Source organism: Perca fluviatilis, chromosome 1, assembly GCF_010015445.1.
Source record: "Perca fluviatilis chromosome 1, GENO_Pfluv_1.0, whole genome shotgun sequence".
NCBI lineage: Eukaryota > Metazoa > Chordata > Actinopteri > Perciformes > Percidae > Perca > Perca fluviatilis.
This window is the reverse complement of record NC_053112.1, coordinates 10,994,080-11,010,069: the sequence shown is the minus strand read 5'-3', so window position 1 is coordinate 11,010,069 and position 15,990 is coordinate 10,994,080. Positions and strand designations below refer to the sequence as shown.

The following is a 15,990-nucleotide window of genomic DNA, read 5'->3' as shown; positions in this document are numbered from 1 at the left end:
ATCACCCGGGTAGAGCTGCAACAATTAATCGATTAGTTGTCAACTTAAATTAATCGCCAACTATTTTGCATGCAACTAGGACTACAGTTGAAAATTAGCCGACTGGCTAACACTGGCGCATTTACAGAAATGTTGATTAATGTGCATTGTCCTAATCGAAAATAAATAAATCTTGAAAATTGATGAGTCATTTTTTTAGGAAAATAAAATAAAAACTCTGATTCCTGCTTCTTGAATGTGACTATTTTCTAGTTTCTTCGCTCCTCTGTGACAGTGAACTGGATATGTTTGAGTTGGGGACAAAACAAGACTTTGGGAAACATTTTTCACCGTTTTCTGATATTTTCTAGACCAAACCACTAATTGATTAATCGTCAAGATATATTGACAGATTAATTAACAATGAAAATAATCATTAGTGGCAGCCCTACACCCAAGCCTTTAGCATCCACTCACGTTATATTATTTGTAAAAAAAATTGACTTTTTAACCTAGTATAAATAAAAGGGGAGCACTTGGGTTTATCACAGCGTACTTCCTGCTGGTTCAGGAAACAACATATTTGTAGACTGGATCATTCATCCAACATGCGAGAGCCGCAGGCTTCACACCTCCAACTCCTCAGAAAGGTGAATAACTGAACCGTTGCTGTGGGGAAAAACTACTTGCACCGTGCGCAGCGGGAAACCAAAAGAGGCTGCTGGCATGATATATACGGTAGAAAGGGAAATTGACTGACTTCTTTATTAAAAACAACATGAGTTTGTTTGGCTGCTCCTCTGCTGTTTTTCTGTATTTCTGACACAGTAGCTGCTCAACGCTACGGTGTTTGCTGTAGTGATAAACCACTCTGGCTGTAACAGTGACACTGACTTCCGAGTTCAAATGGAACGCATCGTTACTACTAGTAACAAGGGTGTCGCCATCTCAACCAGGACTGACAACTTAAGGATTAGAACTTTAAAAAGACGCCAGGAGCAGCAAAATCTCATCAGTTTGTGAAAAAGTGCCCTAGTATAAGAAAAAAAAACACACACACAAGTCTGTATTACTATCTTTGTGGGGACATATCATTGACATAATGCATTCCCTAGCCCCTTACCCTACTCTTAACCATCCCAACTGAATGCCTAACCTTAACCCTTACCCTCACCTTAACCATAACCTAATTCTAACCATAGTCCTAAAACCAAGTCTTAACCCTCAAACAGCCCTTTAAACTCATGGGGACCAGCATTTTGGTCCCCACGAGGCTGTGCAGACCCCACAAGTATACTGTAGTCCCCGGTTTTTGGACCCCACAAATATAGTAAAACAGGTACACACACACACACACACACACACACACACTCACATACACACACTCACGCACACACACTAACACATGTTTACTGTGCCGTCACACACACACACACACACACACACACACACACACACACACAACAACACACACAACTTCCTACTTCCCCAGAGTCTATCATAACCCACATACTGCACACACTGCTTCACAAAGGATCAAGACATCATGAATGCAAACACGGTGACGTGTCTGTGCACGTACTCTGCGTGCGCCTGTGTGTGTGTGTGTGTGTGTGTGTGTGTGTGTGTGTGTGTGTGTGTGTGTGTGTGTGTGTGTGTGTGTACTCACCATCTCATGGCAGTATTTGGCTTTGATGGAGACCGAACCGTATTTGCTGTAGCAGGTCTCTCCGCTGTTTCCTGCCATCACCGCCATGTCTGTACACGTTACACACAACAGACCTGGTAGGGAGGGAAACAAAGAGGAGACCGCAAGTCAGCAAAGAGGACAAAAGAGAGGAGCGGTGAATAGAAAACACATCTTTTTAGAAACATTGGGTTCAAGTAACGCTTGGGGTGGGCGCCTGGGTAGCTCACCTGGTAGAGCAGGCGCCCATATATAGAGGTTTACTCCCCGACGCAGCGGCCGCAGGTTTGACTCAGCCCTGCGGCCCTTTGCTGCGTGTCATTCCCCCTCTCTCTCCCCTTTCGTGTATTCAGCTGTCCTATATCAATAAAGGGCTACAATGTCCCAAAAAAAATAATCTTAAAAAAAAAAAAGTTTCTGGTTGCCCCACATGGGTGGAGAGTTTCAAATTCCGGGCAGTTCAGATGGGTTTAGATTGGCTGTCAAGTTTAACCATGATTTGTTGTACTGTGTGCTATATAGCAAAGTCATATTGAGACTCAAATGGGATAAAAAAAATAAACAAACAATGTCTGACCTACTTCTGATCCAACTGGCAACTCGATTTTATGCCATTATGTTTGAAAATGTAGTGAAAAAAAATATAATGTGATGTGAGTGCATCTCCTTCACCAAGTCAAATCACAAAAAACAGAGTTCAATAATGTCGACCAAATCCATAAGAAAAAGGGGGAGAAAACAGGGATGGATTAGTATTGAGCAAAGTAATATTGTTTGGAAATGACACATACTCATGGTCATGTCTCGTGCATTTCATTTGAAATTCAAACTTTTTAACCCATCAACTTAACCAAGGAGAGACAGTGGGTACAACATGTATAGAGAACACAGAGTTACAAAGAATTACCATTTCCAGTTGTATTACCCACATAACGTACCCAAGATATCTGGGTAGAAACTGCACAAACTCCTATCTATCAAGCCAGCAGTGAGAATTCTTAGCAGCAAAAACATGTATTGATCCAGTGTACCTTGGACGGAGAGGTCTCTGCTGTTTAAGAGGCAGTTTGCGTCTTCGCTCTAAAAGTTTAGTTTTTCATTACCGATTGTTGTGATGGATCACTTTCTTAATTTGGACAAACGGGGAGAGTCCACAGGACGTTGGATAGAAGAGACAGGATGCTCTCCTCTGCCCTAAGCCAGGAACACACTGGACAATCCTGACTGTAAAAATAAATTTAAAAACCCTCTGTATTGCATTTAACATCAGACCGTTACCAATGACAGTCCCAGATAATTGTCCTGTTATGTGGAGCAGGGCGACGAAACTACAAATTGACTCGAGCGGACCCAGAGACAGAAGAATGAAAAGCAAAAAAAAAAAAAAGAGTTGGTTAAATTATCGACAGAGTAAACTACCCACCTCCCTCACTGACGGCCTGCACGGCGGCATCCAAGAAGGAAGCGGGGCTCCCGTAGGGATCCAGATCGATTACATCAAAACGCTCCTTCTTCCCTCGCATCTCATACATCAGCATACTGCAGGGGAGAGACGTGAAAAGAAATATCCATGAATCTGTGACAACTGAAAGGAAATGTAAGATGCTAAGACAGCAATTAATTTAAAAGTGGAGCAGATAGGGATGGAGAGAAGAGAGAAGTAGTAACAAGATGAGTCGGGGGCACATTAAAAAAAAACAAAAAAAAAACAGAGAGCAGATTATTCCAGAGAAGAAAGAGAGACATGAAGACAAGCAAGCCTAAGAGAAAAAAGGGGAGAGCGGCACGCACGAGGGAAAGAAAAAAAGGACAGAAGAGAACATAAAAGAAGAAAAGCAAAGAGACGAGAGTGGAGGAGATGAGAGCAGGAACACAGAGATGAATAGAACAAGAGGTCAAAGGTGAAGGCTGGAGAGGAATGAAGATGAGAACAGCATTGGATAAATACCGGAGGAGGAAAAACAAACAAGACAGCAAATTGGTGAGGCAGATCAATCACCAGGGGCAGAGGCAGACCGGCAGCAACAAGCGGTTCCCTGAAAAGTGCCGAGTAATGGTACCTGGCGTCCCTGCAGCTAGCTTCCAGCAGGTGGCTCACTCCGTTGTACTGGGCGTTGCGGGCGATCAGCGCCGCAGCCTTGGTGGAGAAGTCGTTGGCGGTGACGCTCTGCAGGCCCGGGACTTCCAGAGCGAAACGCACAGAGCGCAAACCGGACGCCGCCAGACCCTCCAGCACGCGAAGGCCACGCTGAAATGGAGGGCCAAAAAGGGATTAATCTGAAAGCTGCATCGACTGTTTCTTCTTTTTTTTTTGGCCACTCGGCGGCAGTAGAAACAAAGCGGAAACACAATATTGACACATTCCCACCTTATAGCGTGAGACAAATAACACAGAAGTGCTAATAACTGTACGTTACCACTGCTATCACAACTGTTGATGCACGGAGCAGCCATGTTGGATTTTTAGCTCGGGGTACTCTGTAGTTGCCCGAGCTCACAAATCTGAGGTCAGGGGGTGCATTTCCGACTTTGACCGGTACTGTATATATACACACTATTGGCCAAAAGTTTGGGGTCACTTAGACATTTCCATTCCACTCCATTATAGACAGAATACCAGCTGAGATCAGTTGCATTGGTTTTTTTTTTTAACCAGGGCAGCAGTTTTCAGATTACATTATGTGCTTATATACAGTAATTGCAAAAGGGTTCTCCAATGTTTTCTCAGTTAGCCTTTTAAAATGATATCAGATTAGTAAACAGAATGGGCCTTTGGAACATTTTAATGAATGGTTGCTGATAATGGGCAATGTAGATACTGCGTTAAAGATCAGCCACTTCTTTCTACAACAGTCGAGAACCCTTTTGCAATTATGTTAGCACATAATGTAATCTGAAAACTGCTGCCCTGGTTAAAAGAAACAATGCAACTGATCTCAGCCAGTATTCTGTCTGTGATGGAGTGGAATGGAAATTTCTAAGTGACCCCAAATGTTGTACCAGTAGAGTGTGTGTGTGTGTGTGTGTGTGTGTGTGTGTATTCATTTTTATACCCAATCACTGGCCTAGTCACCGCCAAGAACTGGTGTATTGAAACTTAAACAGCAAATGACAAATCAGAGCAAGCTATCCAGAGAAAGTTGGACTCCCCAACAATGGCTGAGCTTCTTTTGTACCTCAGTCAGTGAACAACAGCATAAAACACAGCTCTTCATTGACATCTGATAACATTAGTAGAACATAATGAAATCCTTCAACGTTTTAAAAACTGATCTAATTACCGGTCTCTACCACTTAGGGCCACCAGAGTGTGAAATTACTTTGTGCGACATTAACATAAGTCATTTGATGGAAGCCCTCATCCAAACTGCTTTACGCCAGCTTCAGTGTGTATATTTTTTTAGCATTGGGAAACCCCAGTGAGACTCAAACCACTAGCCCTGACAGTATTAGAACATTTCTCCGTGCTACAGAACCACACTCACGTAGGACTGGGTACCAAACTTTGATACTTTAAAGATGCAGTAGGTAAGCCTTATAAAACTAACTTTCTGTCATATTTGCTGAAACTGACCCTATGTTCGAGTAGAACTATATGAAGCAGGTAATAAAAAAAATATATCTGTCTCCTCTGGCACCACCTACAGCTTGTAGTGCGACTTGCAAAATCCACCGCTCCCTGTTCAGATGCACCAATCACGGCCAGGAGGGGGTGTCTAACTGCATGTCAATAACTGCTCAAGCACACGCATTTCATAGTGTCCTCCCCTCCCCCTTCCCCGCACACGAGCTGCAGATAGGTTTCCTCCCCTTCCCCTCTCTTCACACGCGCTCTATCGTGCAAAGATCTCCCTTGTGGGGGGAGGGGCTTAGGAGACCGTTTGGGCTTTGGCGGAAAGGGGGGAGGGACTGAGAAGTTGTCAATGTTAAAATGTTTTGGCTAAGTCCTGGATCTTCACAATCCTACCTACAGCACCTTTAAGGCAGCTCCTAAATTGCCTATCGAAAAAGGCCTCGTCATTCAATTCCAAATTTCAATGCCTAAGGAGTAAATCTCAATAGCGGCAGTGGACCAATAAGCATACAGCATGCTTCTACCAAGATGTGATAATGTTTGTGATTGGCTGTCCAACGTTACACTCCGTACAGGCATGCAGGAAAAACTCAACGTTATGCACTAGGACTGTAGGAACGAATTCTGAAAGAAAAACAATACTATTCAAATGCTGAAATTACTATTCAAATGTGATTTTTTTATAAATATGTTGGCTAACGTTAGCTAATCTCCGTCTTCTCGCCTTGGCCTACCCGCATGTGAAAACTAAATGCTTTTGTCATGTCACGTCTGATAACCACTACATTAGCGGGAGTGAGAAACACGAGGCGCTGTGATGTCTTAACATCACGGAGCACGTAACGACAGTACATGGGGAGTGACAGGCTGCAGCTGGAAATTGGAAGAAGGATGGGAAATAGTTTTAACATGACTTTAAAATCGACATCCACTGAGCCAAAATGCTTAGGTTATCATTAGTTAGCTCGTTCTCGTTTCCTAACTGCGTCACAAGTTATAGGAGACAGCTAAAGCTAATGTTAGCTGCCCTACAGCTGTCAGAGTTGCCTTCCACTTCATATATTACCTTCTCAGTAACGTGACAACCTGCAAGAAACAGGTTGCTTATAAAATCACTAAAATAGTAGTGAAAGTACCATTTGGCTTACTTATCAATGCCTTTAGCATCGTGGCTAACAGTTGTGTTTATGACAAATCTTTTTGGCTGTGCTTTCTAACATGTCATTGTGTTAACCGAGCACCGTTAGCCATTACAACAGAACCGCTTCAATACACTTGTTAGATAATGTTTCATTCCAGAGTTCTGTGTTGATTTGTCGCTGTGTGCTCGTGGTGGAAAATGATAGTAAACAGAGAGCGGCGTGTCGGAAATGCAACGCGCCGTGACGTAGGTCCCCTTCAAGGCCAGGCTAACGTTGGAAGTCCCTCTAGTGGACTGTGTGTGTAACAACAACCACATGCTTATAGTGGCATTGACAATGCATAAGCCTGAGTAGTGTAGTACATATTAATAACAGGCTGCATTTGAGCATTAAATATTTGAATATTACAAAAAAAAAAAAATGAAATTTGAATGGTATTATAGAGGAAGACGGACAGCTCTATTACACACAGAGACGAGGCTGACGTGTGTATGTTATTGTATTTTGACAGGCTTGATTACAATGTGCGTTAGGGGTGTGAATCTTCACTGGTCTTATGATTCGATTACCCTGTCAACGATTCAAATCGATTCAATATCACGATGCGTCACCTCCTCAATATTATTATTATTATATGGCTACAGCTGGTTTTCATCAACAAATTCAAGCAGTCAGATATACATGAGCTCCCCTTTTTTATTGTATCTGCTCTTAAAAAAAAAGACACTTCCTGAATGTAGTGGAGTCTGAACACAGCAGACAACCGAAAATAGGCAAAAAACATGTACCGGAAAATCAACAAGTAACATTAGTAGGTAATAATCGATTATGGTCTGTCACTGCGTCGATGCAGAATTGTCTAGGTCCGCATCGCGATGCATCGATGCTTCATTTCAACACCCCTAGTGTGCGTCACATAGGGGTAAAGGAGCTGAACATTTTAAATAAAGATTTGTACCGTAATGTGTAATGCTGTAATTTCTTTTGCTTAAAATGGATTTTATTGTTCAGGAACCGTAATCGAATTTTGCGGTATTTTTGAACGATACCTAGCCCTACGCTCACAGCCTCAGAACATTTGCTTCTTTTTCTGTCTGGCTTTACTTTCTTTCATTTTTTTTCAGTTTTTGGTCACCGTTTGTGTTTATTTGGATCCCAATCAGCAATTACGACTGCGACTTCGCAAATACACTGCAAATCAACTGGTTTGTACCTCGCATTTCTCCCCCACTGTTGCGGTTACTGCTGGAGACTCTGCTCCGTTTTTCTCCTCCGTCTGTGCGTCGTCCTCGTTGGTCTCCTCTGACAGAGACACCACCACCCTCTCTTTCTCTCCGGGCACCACCACCTTCACCCCGCGCTGGGCCAGCAGATCTCTGGCAAACTCTGTGATCACAGCACATCTGGGAATAGAAAATGATTTTTCTATGTATAAGCATGTACGGTAGATATGACAGTGGGGTTAAATAACAGAGCTTGCTAAATATTCATGACATTTGCTGTCATCCAAACAAAACTTTAGTGCTTCTTGCACAAAATGAAAGACACTAATCTAGTCTGACAGTGGGTTAAAAATCACAGTTACGATATTACTGTGTAGTTTATTGTGTTCCAGAGGTAGACTTGTCCCTGTTTTGTAAAAAATACTGTCCAAAGTATGACTGGCACACTGTGAGTGAATGTATAAAACACTACTACGATCATGCAATTCTAAGCAGGGAAAACCAGGCCAGCAAAATGAATTATGGAAGCCGAATAAAAGATAGGACATGTGAGACTGAGGGAAAATGTCTTGTCCTGCTGACAGTAAATTAATTCCTCCACTGAGGAGGTTAGGTGTTCAGTCCTGTGTGTGGTTTTGTAGTAGCAGAATGTATTTAAAAAAACAACGTGACACATTTTGATGAAACTTGATAGAAAGTTTTGCAAGGGACAAAAGAAAGAAATAATTGGTTTTTGGTCCAGATGGCGCCGCCATGTGCTCTCTGTTTATATATCACTGTGAGGCATGTGTCTGGACTTACTGCTACATTTAATGGCATTTTGTATACAGGTGTTGCTAAAACATGAATTAAACTTAGCTGGTCATGAGTCTGACTCACTTGAAAATGATGCACAATTCATCTTTGTACAAAAGGCCGAATAAGGATTAAATATTCTATCAATCACAATCACTATGATTGTCTACCACCGTGTCTGTTTAGGTCTGGATGCAGAGGCAGATTCAACACTTTTATGTATTATCTATTGTTAAAGCGATACTATGAAATGTTTGCACCGTTGCTCATTTCAATGCACTCAGGAGTTTTGCCTAAAGCCTTAGGGGCCATCCACACGGAAACGCTTTTTGGTGGAAACGCACGTTTCGCATCGTTTTGGCCGATCGTCCAAACGAATCCTGTTAACGCACTGCCTGAAAACGCTCTTTTTTGAAACCTGGTCCCAGGGTGAAAAAAATACAAAAACGCCGCCCTTGCGTCTTCGTTTTGGACGGCGAAGCCGCATACTTGCGTATCGATGATGTCATCGCCATACCCCTCGACCTCTAGCCTTCGACCTCTTATGCCGCGACGACGCCTCATAACAATAACAACGGCGGACTACATGCTTGTGTTCCTGCCGGAGAAGATATTGAGCCTATTAGGGTTACTAGGGCAAAATATACTGTCTGTTTGTATACAGTGCGAAAGCTTTATGCGCATGCTCCGCCTCTTCTTCTCCGTTTGTTGGTGAATTTCTGTAGCAGAAACAACGCCGCCTTTAGGCCTGGAATATGAAGTAGCGTGTTGAGTCATTTACAAATGGATCAGTTTGGACGCAAACATTCTTCAAACGATGCCAGGGAAGACAGGGGGAATAAAAAAGATCATTTTGGTACGTGTGGATGTGGCCTTAGACGTATGACCAGTAGTTCATGGTGGCTAATGTTAACCAATGCTAGCGCAACTGGCATCTCTACATCTGCGGCAGCTACACTACATTTAGTACTTATTAATATTCCCATTTTATCGTTGTTATACATTAAAATAATACATCTAGCAGTGTTTTCCCTAGGTTTGTGAAAGACGTAGGTGCACATATTTGGTAGGGGGTTTAGGGGTCCTCCCTCAAGACAATGTTTTTTCACATAATTTTGGGCCATTACTATTATCATATCTGTGTCTAAATCGTTGGAAAAACTAGAGCAGATAATAAATAAGAGTCAAAAAGCTTCAAGACCAAACTTGCTAAAGAAGTCCACTGGGGACAGACTGCAATAATTACAGCTGAGAAAAGTCATTTAGTTAGTTTTGATGCTCACATTGATTTTACATTTATGCGGTGCTGTGCCCAAGCCTTATAATGGTAGGGAAAAGCCTACATCTAGAGCATTGTACTTGGCAGAGGTATGCACTCTCTAGTTTAACAACCTAGTAGGGGTGGGAATCACCAGAGGCCTCACGATACGATATCATCACGATACTTATGTCACGATACCATATTATTGCGATTTTAAACATATTGCAATAGTCTGCGATATACTGCAATTTATTACCTTTTTTCCAATTTCTAATTTTTCCCCAATATCAAATTATGTCCCCAAAAAGAAACTTTGTCAACATCGGTTTTATCTAAAAAGATTTTTTTTTTGTTCATCTCACTTCAGTTTTATTGCTGCAAAATGGGATTGTCAAGCAGATAAACTGACCAACACAAGGTCGATACTTGGCGTCTGTGTATGGATACAGTATTGCCACGGAAAATGTTGCGATACTATGCCGTATCGATTTATTCCCCCACCCCTACAACCTAGCATGTTATCGGAAAGCACATTCCTAAATGATTTTTTAATGTCTCTAGCATAAAAATGAAAGACACATGCACTTTGAAGAATACCGTCTATTGAACAATGCCAAATTGTAGAGGTATATCTCCACTGTAATGAATTAATCTAAGGAGACTCATGTCTGTGGTGTAAAGTAATTATGTTTCTTCAGAGTACAGGCCAAATGCTTACGTCAAATCTCTGTTAAACTCCTGGACTGGGTTGTAAAAGACCTCATTAGCACTGGGGAACAAGATGGCCGCCTTGCCCTCCTTGACCACTGTCTCCCCAGGTAGGAGTCCTGCCGGAAGCGGCTTCTCCTCGTCAGCCGTCGTGTCCGTGGGTGCCAGGCTCGTATCTTCTGCTGAAGATTCGGCAGTCGTGGGAGGAGGTTTGGTGGTGGGAACCTCGGGGGCAGTTTTTAGGTGCTCCATGGATCTCAGCCCCCTGCTGGCGGCAGCAGCAATGCCTAAGCTCAACTGAAACGTCTGTGTGGCAGAACGAGTGCGGGAAGGATGCAGATGATGGGAGATGATGAGGGGGAAGTGCCGAGCTGTCCGCACCAGCATAAAGGTACAGCGCCTGGAAATAGACAAATGACAGGTCTGAATACAGCAAAATATTTCTGAGTTACACTCAAATGTGTCCAGTAAATATACAGTACCAGTCAAACGTTTGGGCACACTTTCCCATTCAAATGAATGAGAAAAACATGTCCAAACTTTCGACTGGTACTGTGGAATCCATCCGACACTGGATTTCTGAAACTAATACCAATGTCAATATTTGACACGTAGTGTTTTTTTTTTTTTAATCACACACAACACAAATAAATATTTTGATGATGGAATTGTGACCAAAATATGAACGGAGCTTGATATTTCACAGTTAAAAAAATAAATAACTTGTCACTGCTGGTGAAAAAAACAACGTTAAGGGCAACACTGTCTCTAAGGTAGGGCTGTTCAATAAATCTAAATTGGAATCGCAATTGCGATTTCGGCTCCTAATGATCACAAAAACTCTTCATTTACACATTATGCTGTGAAAGTAAACTCTTATTCTGTCTTGTGTTTAGAATGGAGAAAAAAAACATGTAAGGGACTGGATATGTCACAGTGCAAGCTGTTGCAACAATGTCACTATAAATTTTTACTATATAAGAGACGCAACTTATTAACTTGTGATCAAATGTGTACATGATCACTGTTAAATGAGTCGATCAATAACTAAATGTAGCTATTTCAGCAGTAGAGTCTTAGAATTTTTTTTTGACTTTGAACACTTTAATGTCCCAGAGAGGCAATTTGTTGTACAGTACAGGCATATTGACAAATAACCCGCAACACAAACACTGAACCAGACATCCACAGCACTATTTATCTAACACACAACTAGGGCTGGTCGATATGGAGAAAATCAGATATCGCGATGTTCTTGTCCTAATACCTCTATGTCGATATTGCGGCGATATTCTAGGGCTGACAGCTGGTGCTTTAACAAAACATCTTCAAAATGAGATTGAAGATATGTAATCTTCAGTAATGTGGACATAATGTCTGGGTAAAAAAAATAACAGAACAGCTAGAGTAGTCTGGTAACACAGAAAATGACATCACTTTACTGTAGTGCAGTGTTTCTCAAATGGGGGTACGTGTACCCCTAGGGGGTACTTTGGAGGACTGCAGGGGGTACGTGAGATATTTAACAAAATGTTAAATAGTTACAAGGCTGTTGTCCAGAACATTGTTCCTCTTTATGTAGAATTTCTTTTTTTTTTCTACCAAAAATGTGGCATTTGTGTCGCCTTCTCTGGACCTAATCTTGCCTTCCTTCCTTCTACTGTCCTTCTACTTTTTACAAGTTTCTCGCTTTTTTTCTTCTTATGTCACTGTTTTTGAAACTATTTTGACCTATTCTTGCCTTACTTCCTTCCTTCTTTTTCCAAGTTTTTGTCTTTTTTACAGTTTTTGTCTCTTTTACTTATTAGCATGGTTTTTTTCAGTTACAAGGCTGTCGTTTAGTAAATCTATCGCTGACAGCGTACTGTTCCTCTATACACTTTTTTTTTCTACTGAAAATGATTAGCGCTGGTCAGGGGGTACTTGTGTTGTCTTTCCGTCAACCTTGAAAAAAACACTTTTCTTCCCCCATGTTTTTGACGCCTTTTTTTCACAGTTTGTTTTTGCTTTTTCCAACATTTTAAAATTGGTCAATTTTTCTTCTACACATTTTCAGCTTTTATTTCTACGTCCCATATTTTCTGATATAAAAAAAAATTGAAAAAATGGGTCAATGTGACCCGAAGTCAACAGGGTTAAAAAAAAAACAATTCAAAAGGGGTACATTATTGAAAAAAGTTTGAGAACCACTGCTGTAGTGCATCCTTTAAAACCAGGAAAAGACGCCACTTAAGCCATTTACGATATTACGATTTCCAAAATCTAGGACGATATATATATCGTGATACAAGACTAGATATCTAGTCTCGTATCACGATAGCGATAGAATATCGACATATTGCCCAGCCGTACACACAACATAAACACATCAATAAATAGAATACAATAAAAAGGGAGTATGTTGCACTTCCCTAAATGGTCTAATGTCGTAAATAAATGAAACTACTGCACAGTACTTGAGATATATTCCTCCTCCAGTCACCCAGGGGATTTACAGGAGACTAGTCTGCCCTGTCTCTTTAGCTTCGCTTCTTTCATTACAGCAGTCAGTTGACATGTCAACACAGCGGAGTGAACACGTGGGTTACTTCGCCTAAAGTTGCAACATGAAAACAAACGTCAGCGATTAACGTTTAAACAAAATAAAACTGACGTGTAATGCTACCTCTTACCAGCAAAGTTATTAGCTTGTTGGCTAGCTATAAGCTCAACCTCGTAAACAGTATTTACCTGTGACACCTTCCCTCAAGGCGGACACTTGTTTTCTAAATGGTCAGGGTTAGGGTAAATATAAAGGCGATGGGGTCTTGCGAGCGACTGAAAACTCCTCGCTGCTACACACACACACACACACACACACACACGGTTCGGTTAGTTTACTCTCACGTTAGCACATGGAGGCAGCCATGTTTGGAGCGTCTCTACGGAAACCCGCGAGGCCTAGTGAAGAGTTGGGAAAAGCGCTGCCCGCTCCAGCAGTGCGATATGTCAGGGGAAAGCGGTGAATGTAAGGACAAGAGAGGAGAGAGAGAGAGAGGGGGAAAAAAAAGAAAAAAAAAAAAAAAAAAAGAGAGAGGGGGTCGCACACACACACTGGCCTACTTTCACCAAAGGAGACTGGAAAACACATCAGGCGTGCGTTCATAAATAATCTAATTTAATCGCATCACCTGAATTTGGTGATGCATTCAGATGAAAAGGCTAAACATAGCCTATGGATTAACCAAAATAACCGAGCCCAATGATGTGAGGGTATAAACTGCCTTAGAGAGAAAATAAAGTCAATGCAGGTCAGCGCTGAGCGTCTGGGAACAGTAAAGGGAATTTAGGTCGTTTATGGCATGAGTGTGTGAGGCTGTTAAAAGGACAATAAATAGGCTATAGGCTGGTATATGTGTTGCTTTGCCCTTTAAACCTTCTACCAGGTGTTGTCATATACATGGACAAAGTGTGTTGAAAAAGGGGACACTGCCCTTATTTGATATGAATTGTATTCTTTAATGTGCAAAATAAACAAACTTTATAACATTTTAGTTTTTTTAGCTTACGTTAATCGTCAAGGAGTTACATTTTCACTGCTGTGAGCAAGGATTGCCAAAGTGGCAAGTTGCACGGGACCCAGGTTTGCTGTGTATTTAGGCCTGTTTGTCAAATAAAAATGAATTTGGTAATATTTAATATTTAAAGGTCCCATGGCATGAAAATTTCACTTTATGAGGTTTTTGAACATTAATATTCATTCCCCCAGCCCGCCTATGGTTCCCAAAGTGTCTAGAAATGGTGATAGGTGTAAACCGAGCCCTGGGTATCCTGCTCTGCCTTTGAGAAAACGAAAACTCAGATGGACCGATCTGGAATCTTCTCCTTATGAGGTCATAAGGGGCAAGGTTACCTCCCCTTTCTCTGCTTTGTCCGCCCAGAGAATTTGGCCCACCCATGAGAAAGAGACATCAAGGCTTTCAAACGAGCAAAGTGGCAGTTGGTCAAGGCCACACCCCCACCCTCCACCTTGCCCCCCCCCTCTCCTCCTCAATAGCTTCAGACACAGCAAATGGCACATCCTAAGGAAACTCATTGTGGGACGCTAGTGGCTGTAATTCTGCACCAAGGCTGAATTTCGGAAAGAACCAAGAAGTCTCGTACGCCCTATCTATATAAAGAGACTTCAGATACAGTATTAGGGGACCACTAAGGTCTATATAAAAGCATCCAAAGAGCACCATGTTATAGGACCTTTAACATATAGCACAACATCAACTGATATAAGGGGCCATGCTTTATCACTTGCTTTGGGGCCCTGTCTGGAAAAGAGCCAATAGCCAAAATAGTTGTAATATTCATTCAAACCTATAGGGCCAGGTACATTTTCCATCTTTAAAAAAAGAAAATAGTGCACATTGCGCAGGGAATGTAAGGAACGGTGACATTAATGTACAGGTTATGTACATCTCAATGTTATGTGATCTAAACACCAGTGGTGTAAAATTTACTCATAGGTTATTGACTTAAAATGTTGAGGTACTTCACTTGAATATTTTCCTTTTATGCAACGGTATACTTTTATTCCACCACATGTTAGAGGCAAATATTAGCCTATACTTTATACGCAACTACCCTGCATTTATTTGACAGCGTTAACTTACATATTCATATTTTACAAACAGAACATATGATCATGTTTAAAAACAAAATATGATGTATTGTTACTGATTACCTGCATAATGAATTTGCTATTTCAACATTTTGCTGATAATAACATTCTGTACTTCAACTAGGCTTCTTAATTGATCCCATACAAGTTAATTCCTGAAACAGCATTTCAGAGAGTTGGCTATACCTGAAATAAAATGTGAAGAATCTAAATAGCCTAATTAAAAAGAGAGACCTTTCATATAAAAAAATCAATTTAAGGGTGGTGGTGTGGATGTTTGTACAACGTGCTGCAACTTTTACCTGATAAAAAAACCCTTCTTCTACCACTGCCTCACAATAACTAGGCTTATGTCTGTGTAATAAATGCATGACCACACTGAAAAACAATTAGGTCACACTTACTGTCATGTCATCCACCATCACGCTGTTTTATTTAGTAGTTTGCACCAATTTCCCACAAAATAGGACATGGATGACAGTGGGTGAGGGTGATAAAAAAAATAATCTGCCTCTCTACTGTATGCACACACGCATGAACATCTGGATGGGGGCGCTGTGACAATAAATGCCCAGAGAGCGTGGCGCTATACATCTGACACAGGAGAATTATAGAGTTAATAGTATTTGGCATGACAGAGAGAGGGAGCGAGGAGCGCAGTGCCGTGCCGTGCCTGAATGCAGTCTCATCCTGTTTAGTATTCACTGTGCGCAGCGCCTTGAGGCCCCGGAGGGCTCACCTGCCCGGAGTCTAGACGCACTATCGCACACACACGTTAAGACAACGGGATCGAACCGGCGGCACCCGGCTCTACGGTCCGGTTCCAACACCCGAGGGAGAGGACAGCCCGGTGAGTATAGTGAGAGTGGGTCGAGTGGGTGGACTTGTGGGTGGGGCTCAGACAGTCGGGTCGGCTGGGGACGCTTCCTGTCTACCTGCCTGCAGCGGCGCGTGGGCTCAGACCTGTAAT

At 41.9% G+C, this 15,990-nt stretch overlaps 1 protein-coding gene across 2 annotated transcripts in view; it reads right to left on the bottom strand.

Annotated features, from left to right (window-relative positions):
* The window catches only part of trmt1 (tRNA methyltransferase 1), a 25,392-nt gene extending 12,050 nt beyond the window's left edge, over positions 1-13,342 (bottom strand). Inside the window, exons 1-6 of one of the 2 annotated variants that reach the window (XM_039794914.1) lie at positions 13,100-13,342; positions 10,380-10,769; positions 7,596-7,785; positions 3,727-3,914; positions 3,090-3,205; positions 1,649-1,761 (exon numbers count right to left, since the gene is read on the bottom strand). In XM_039794914.1, coding sequence (XP_039650848.1) covers positions 1,649-1,761; positions 3,090-3,205; positions 3,727-3,914; positions 7,596-7,785; positions 10,380-10,756 — 984 coding nt within the window. In that variant the 5' untranslated portion in view covers positions 10,757-10,769; positions 13,100-13,342. The remainder of the gene's footprint in view (positions 1-1,648; positions 1,762-3,089; positions 3,206-3,726; positions 3,915-7,595; positions 7,786-10,379; positions 10,770-13,099) is intronic. The other variant, XM_039794903.1, reaches the window with a different exon arrangement.
* Between the last annotated feature and the right edge of the window lie 2,648 nt (positions 13,343-15,990).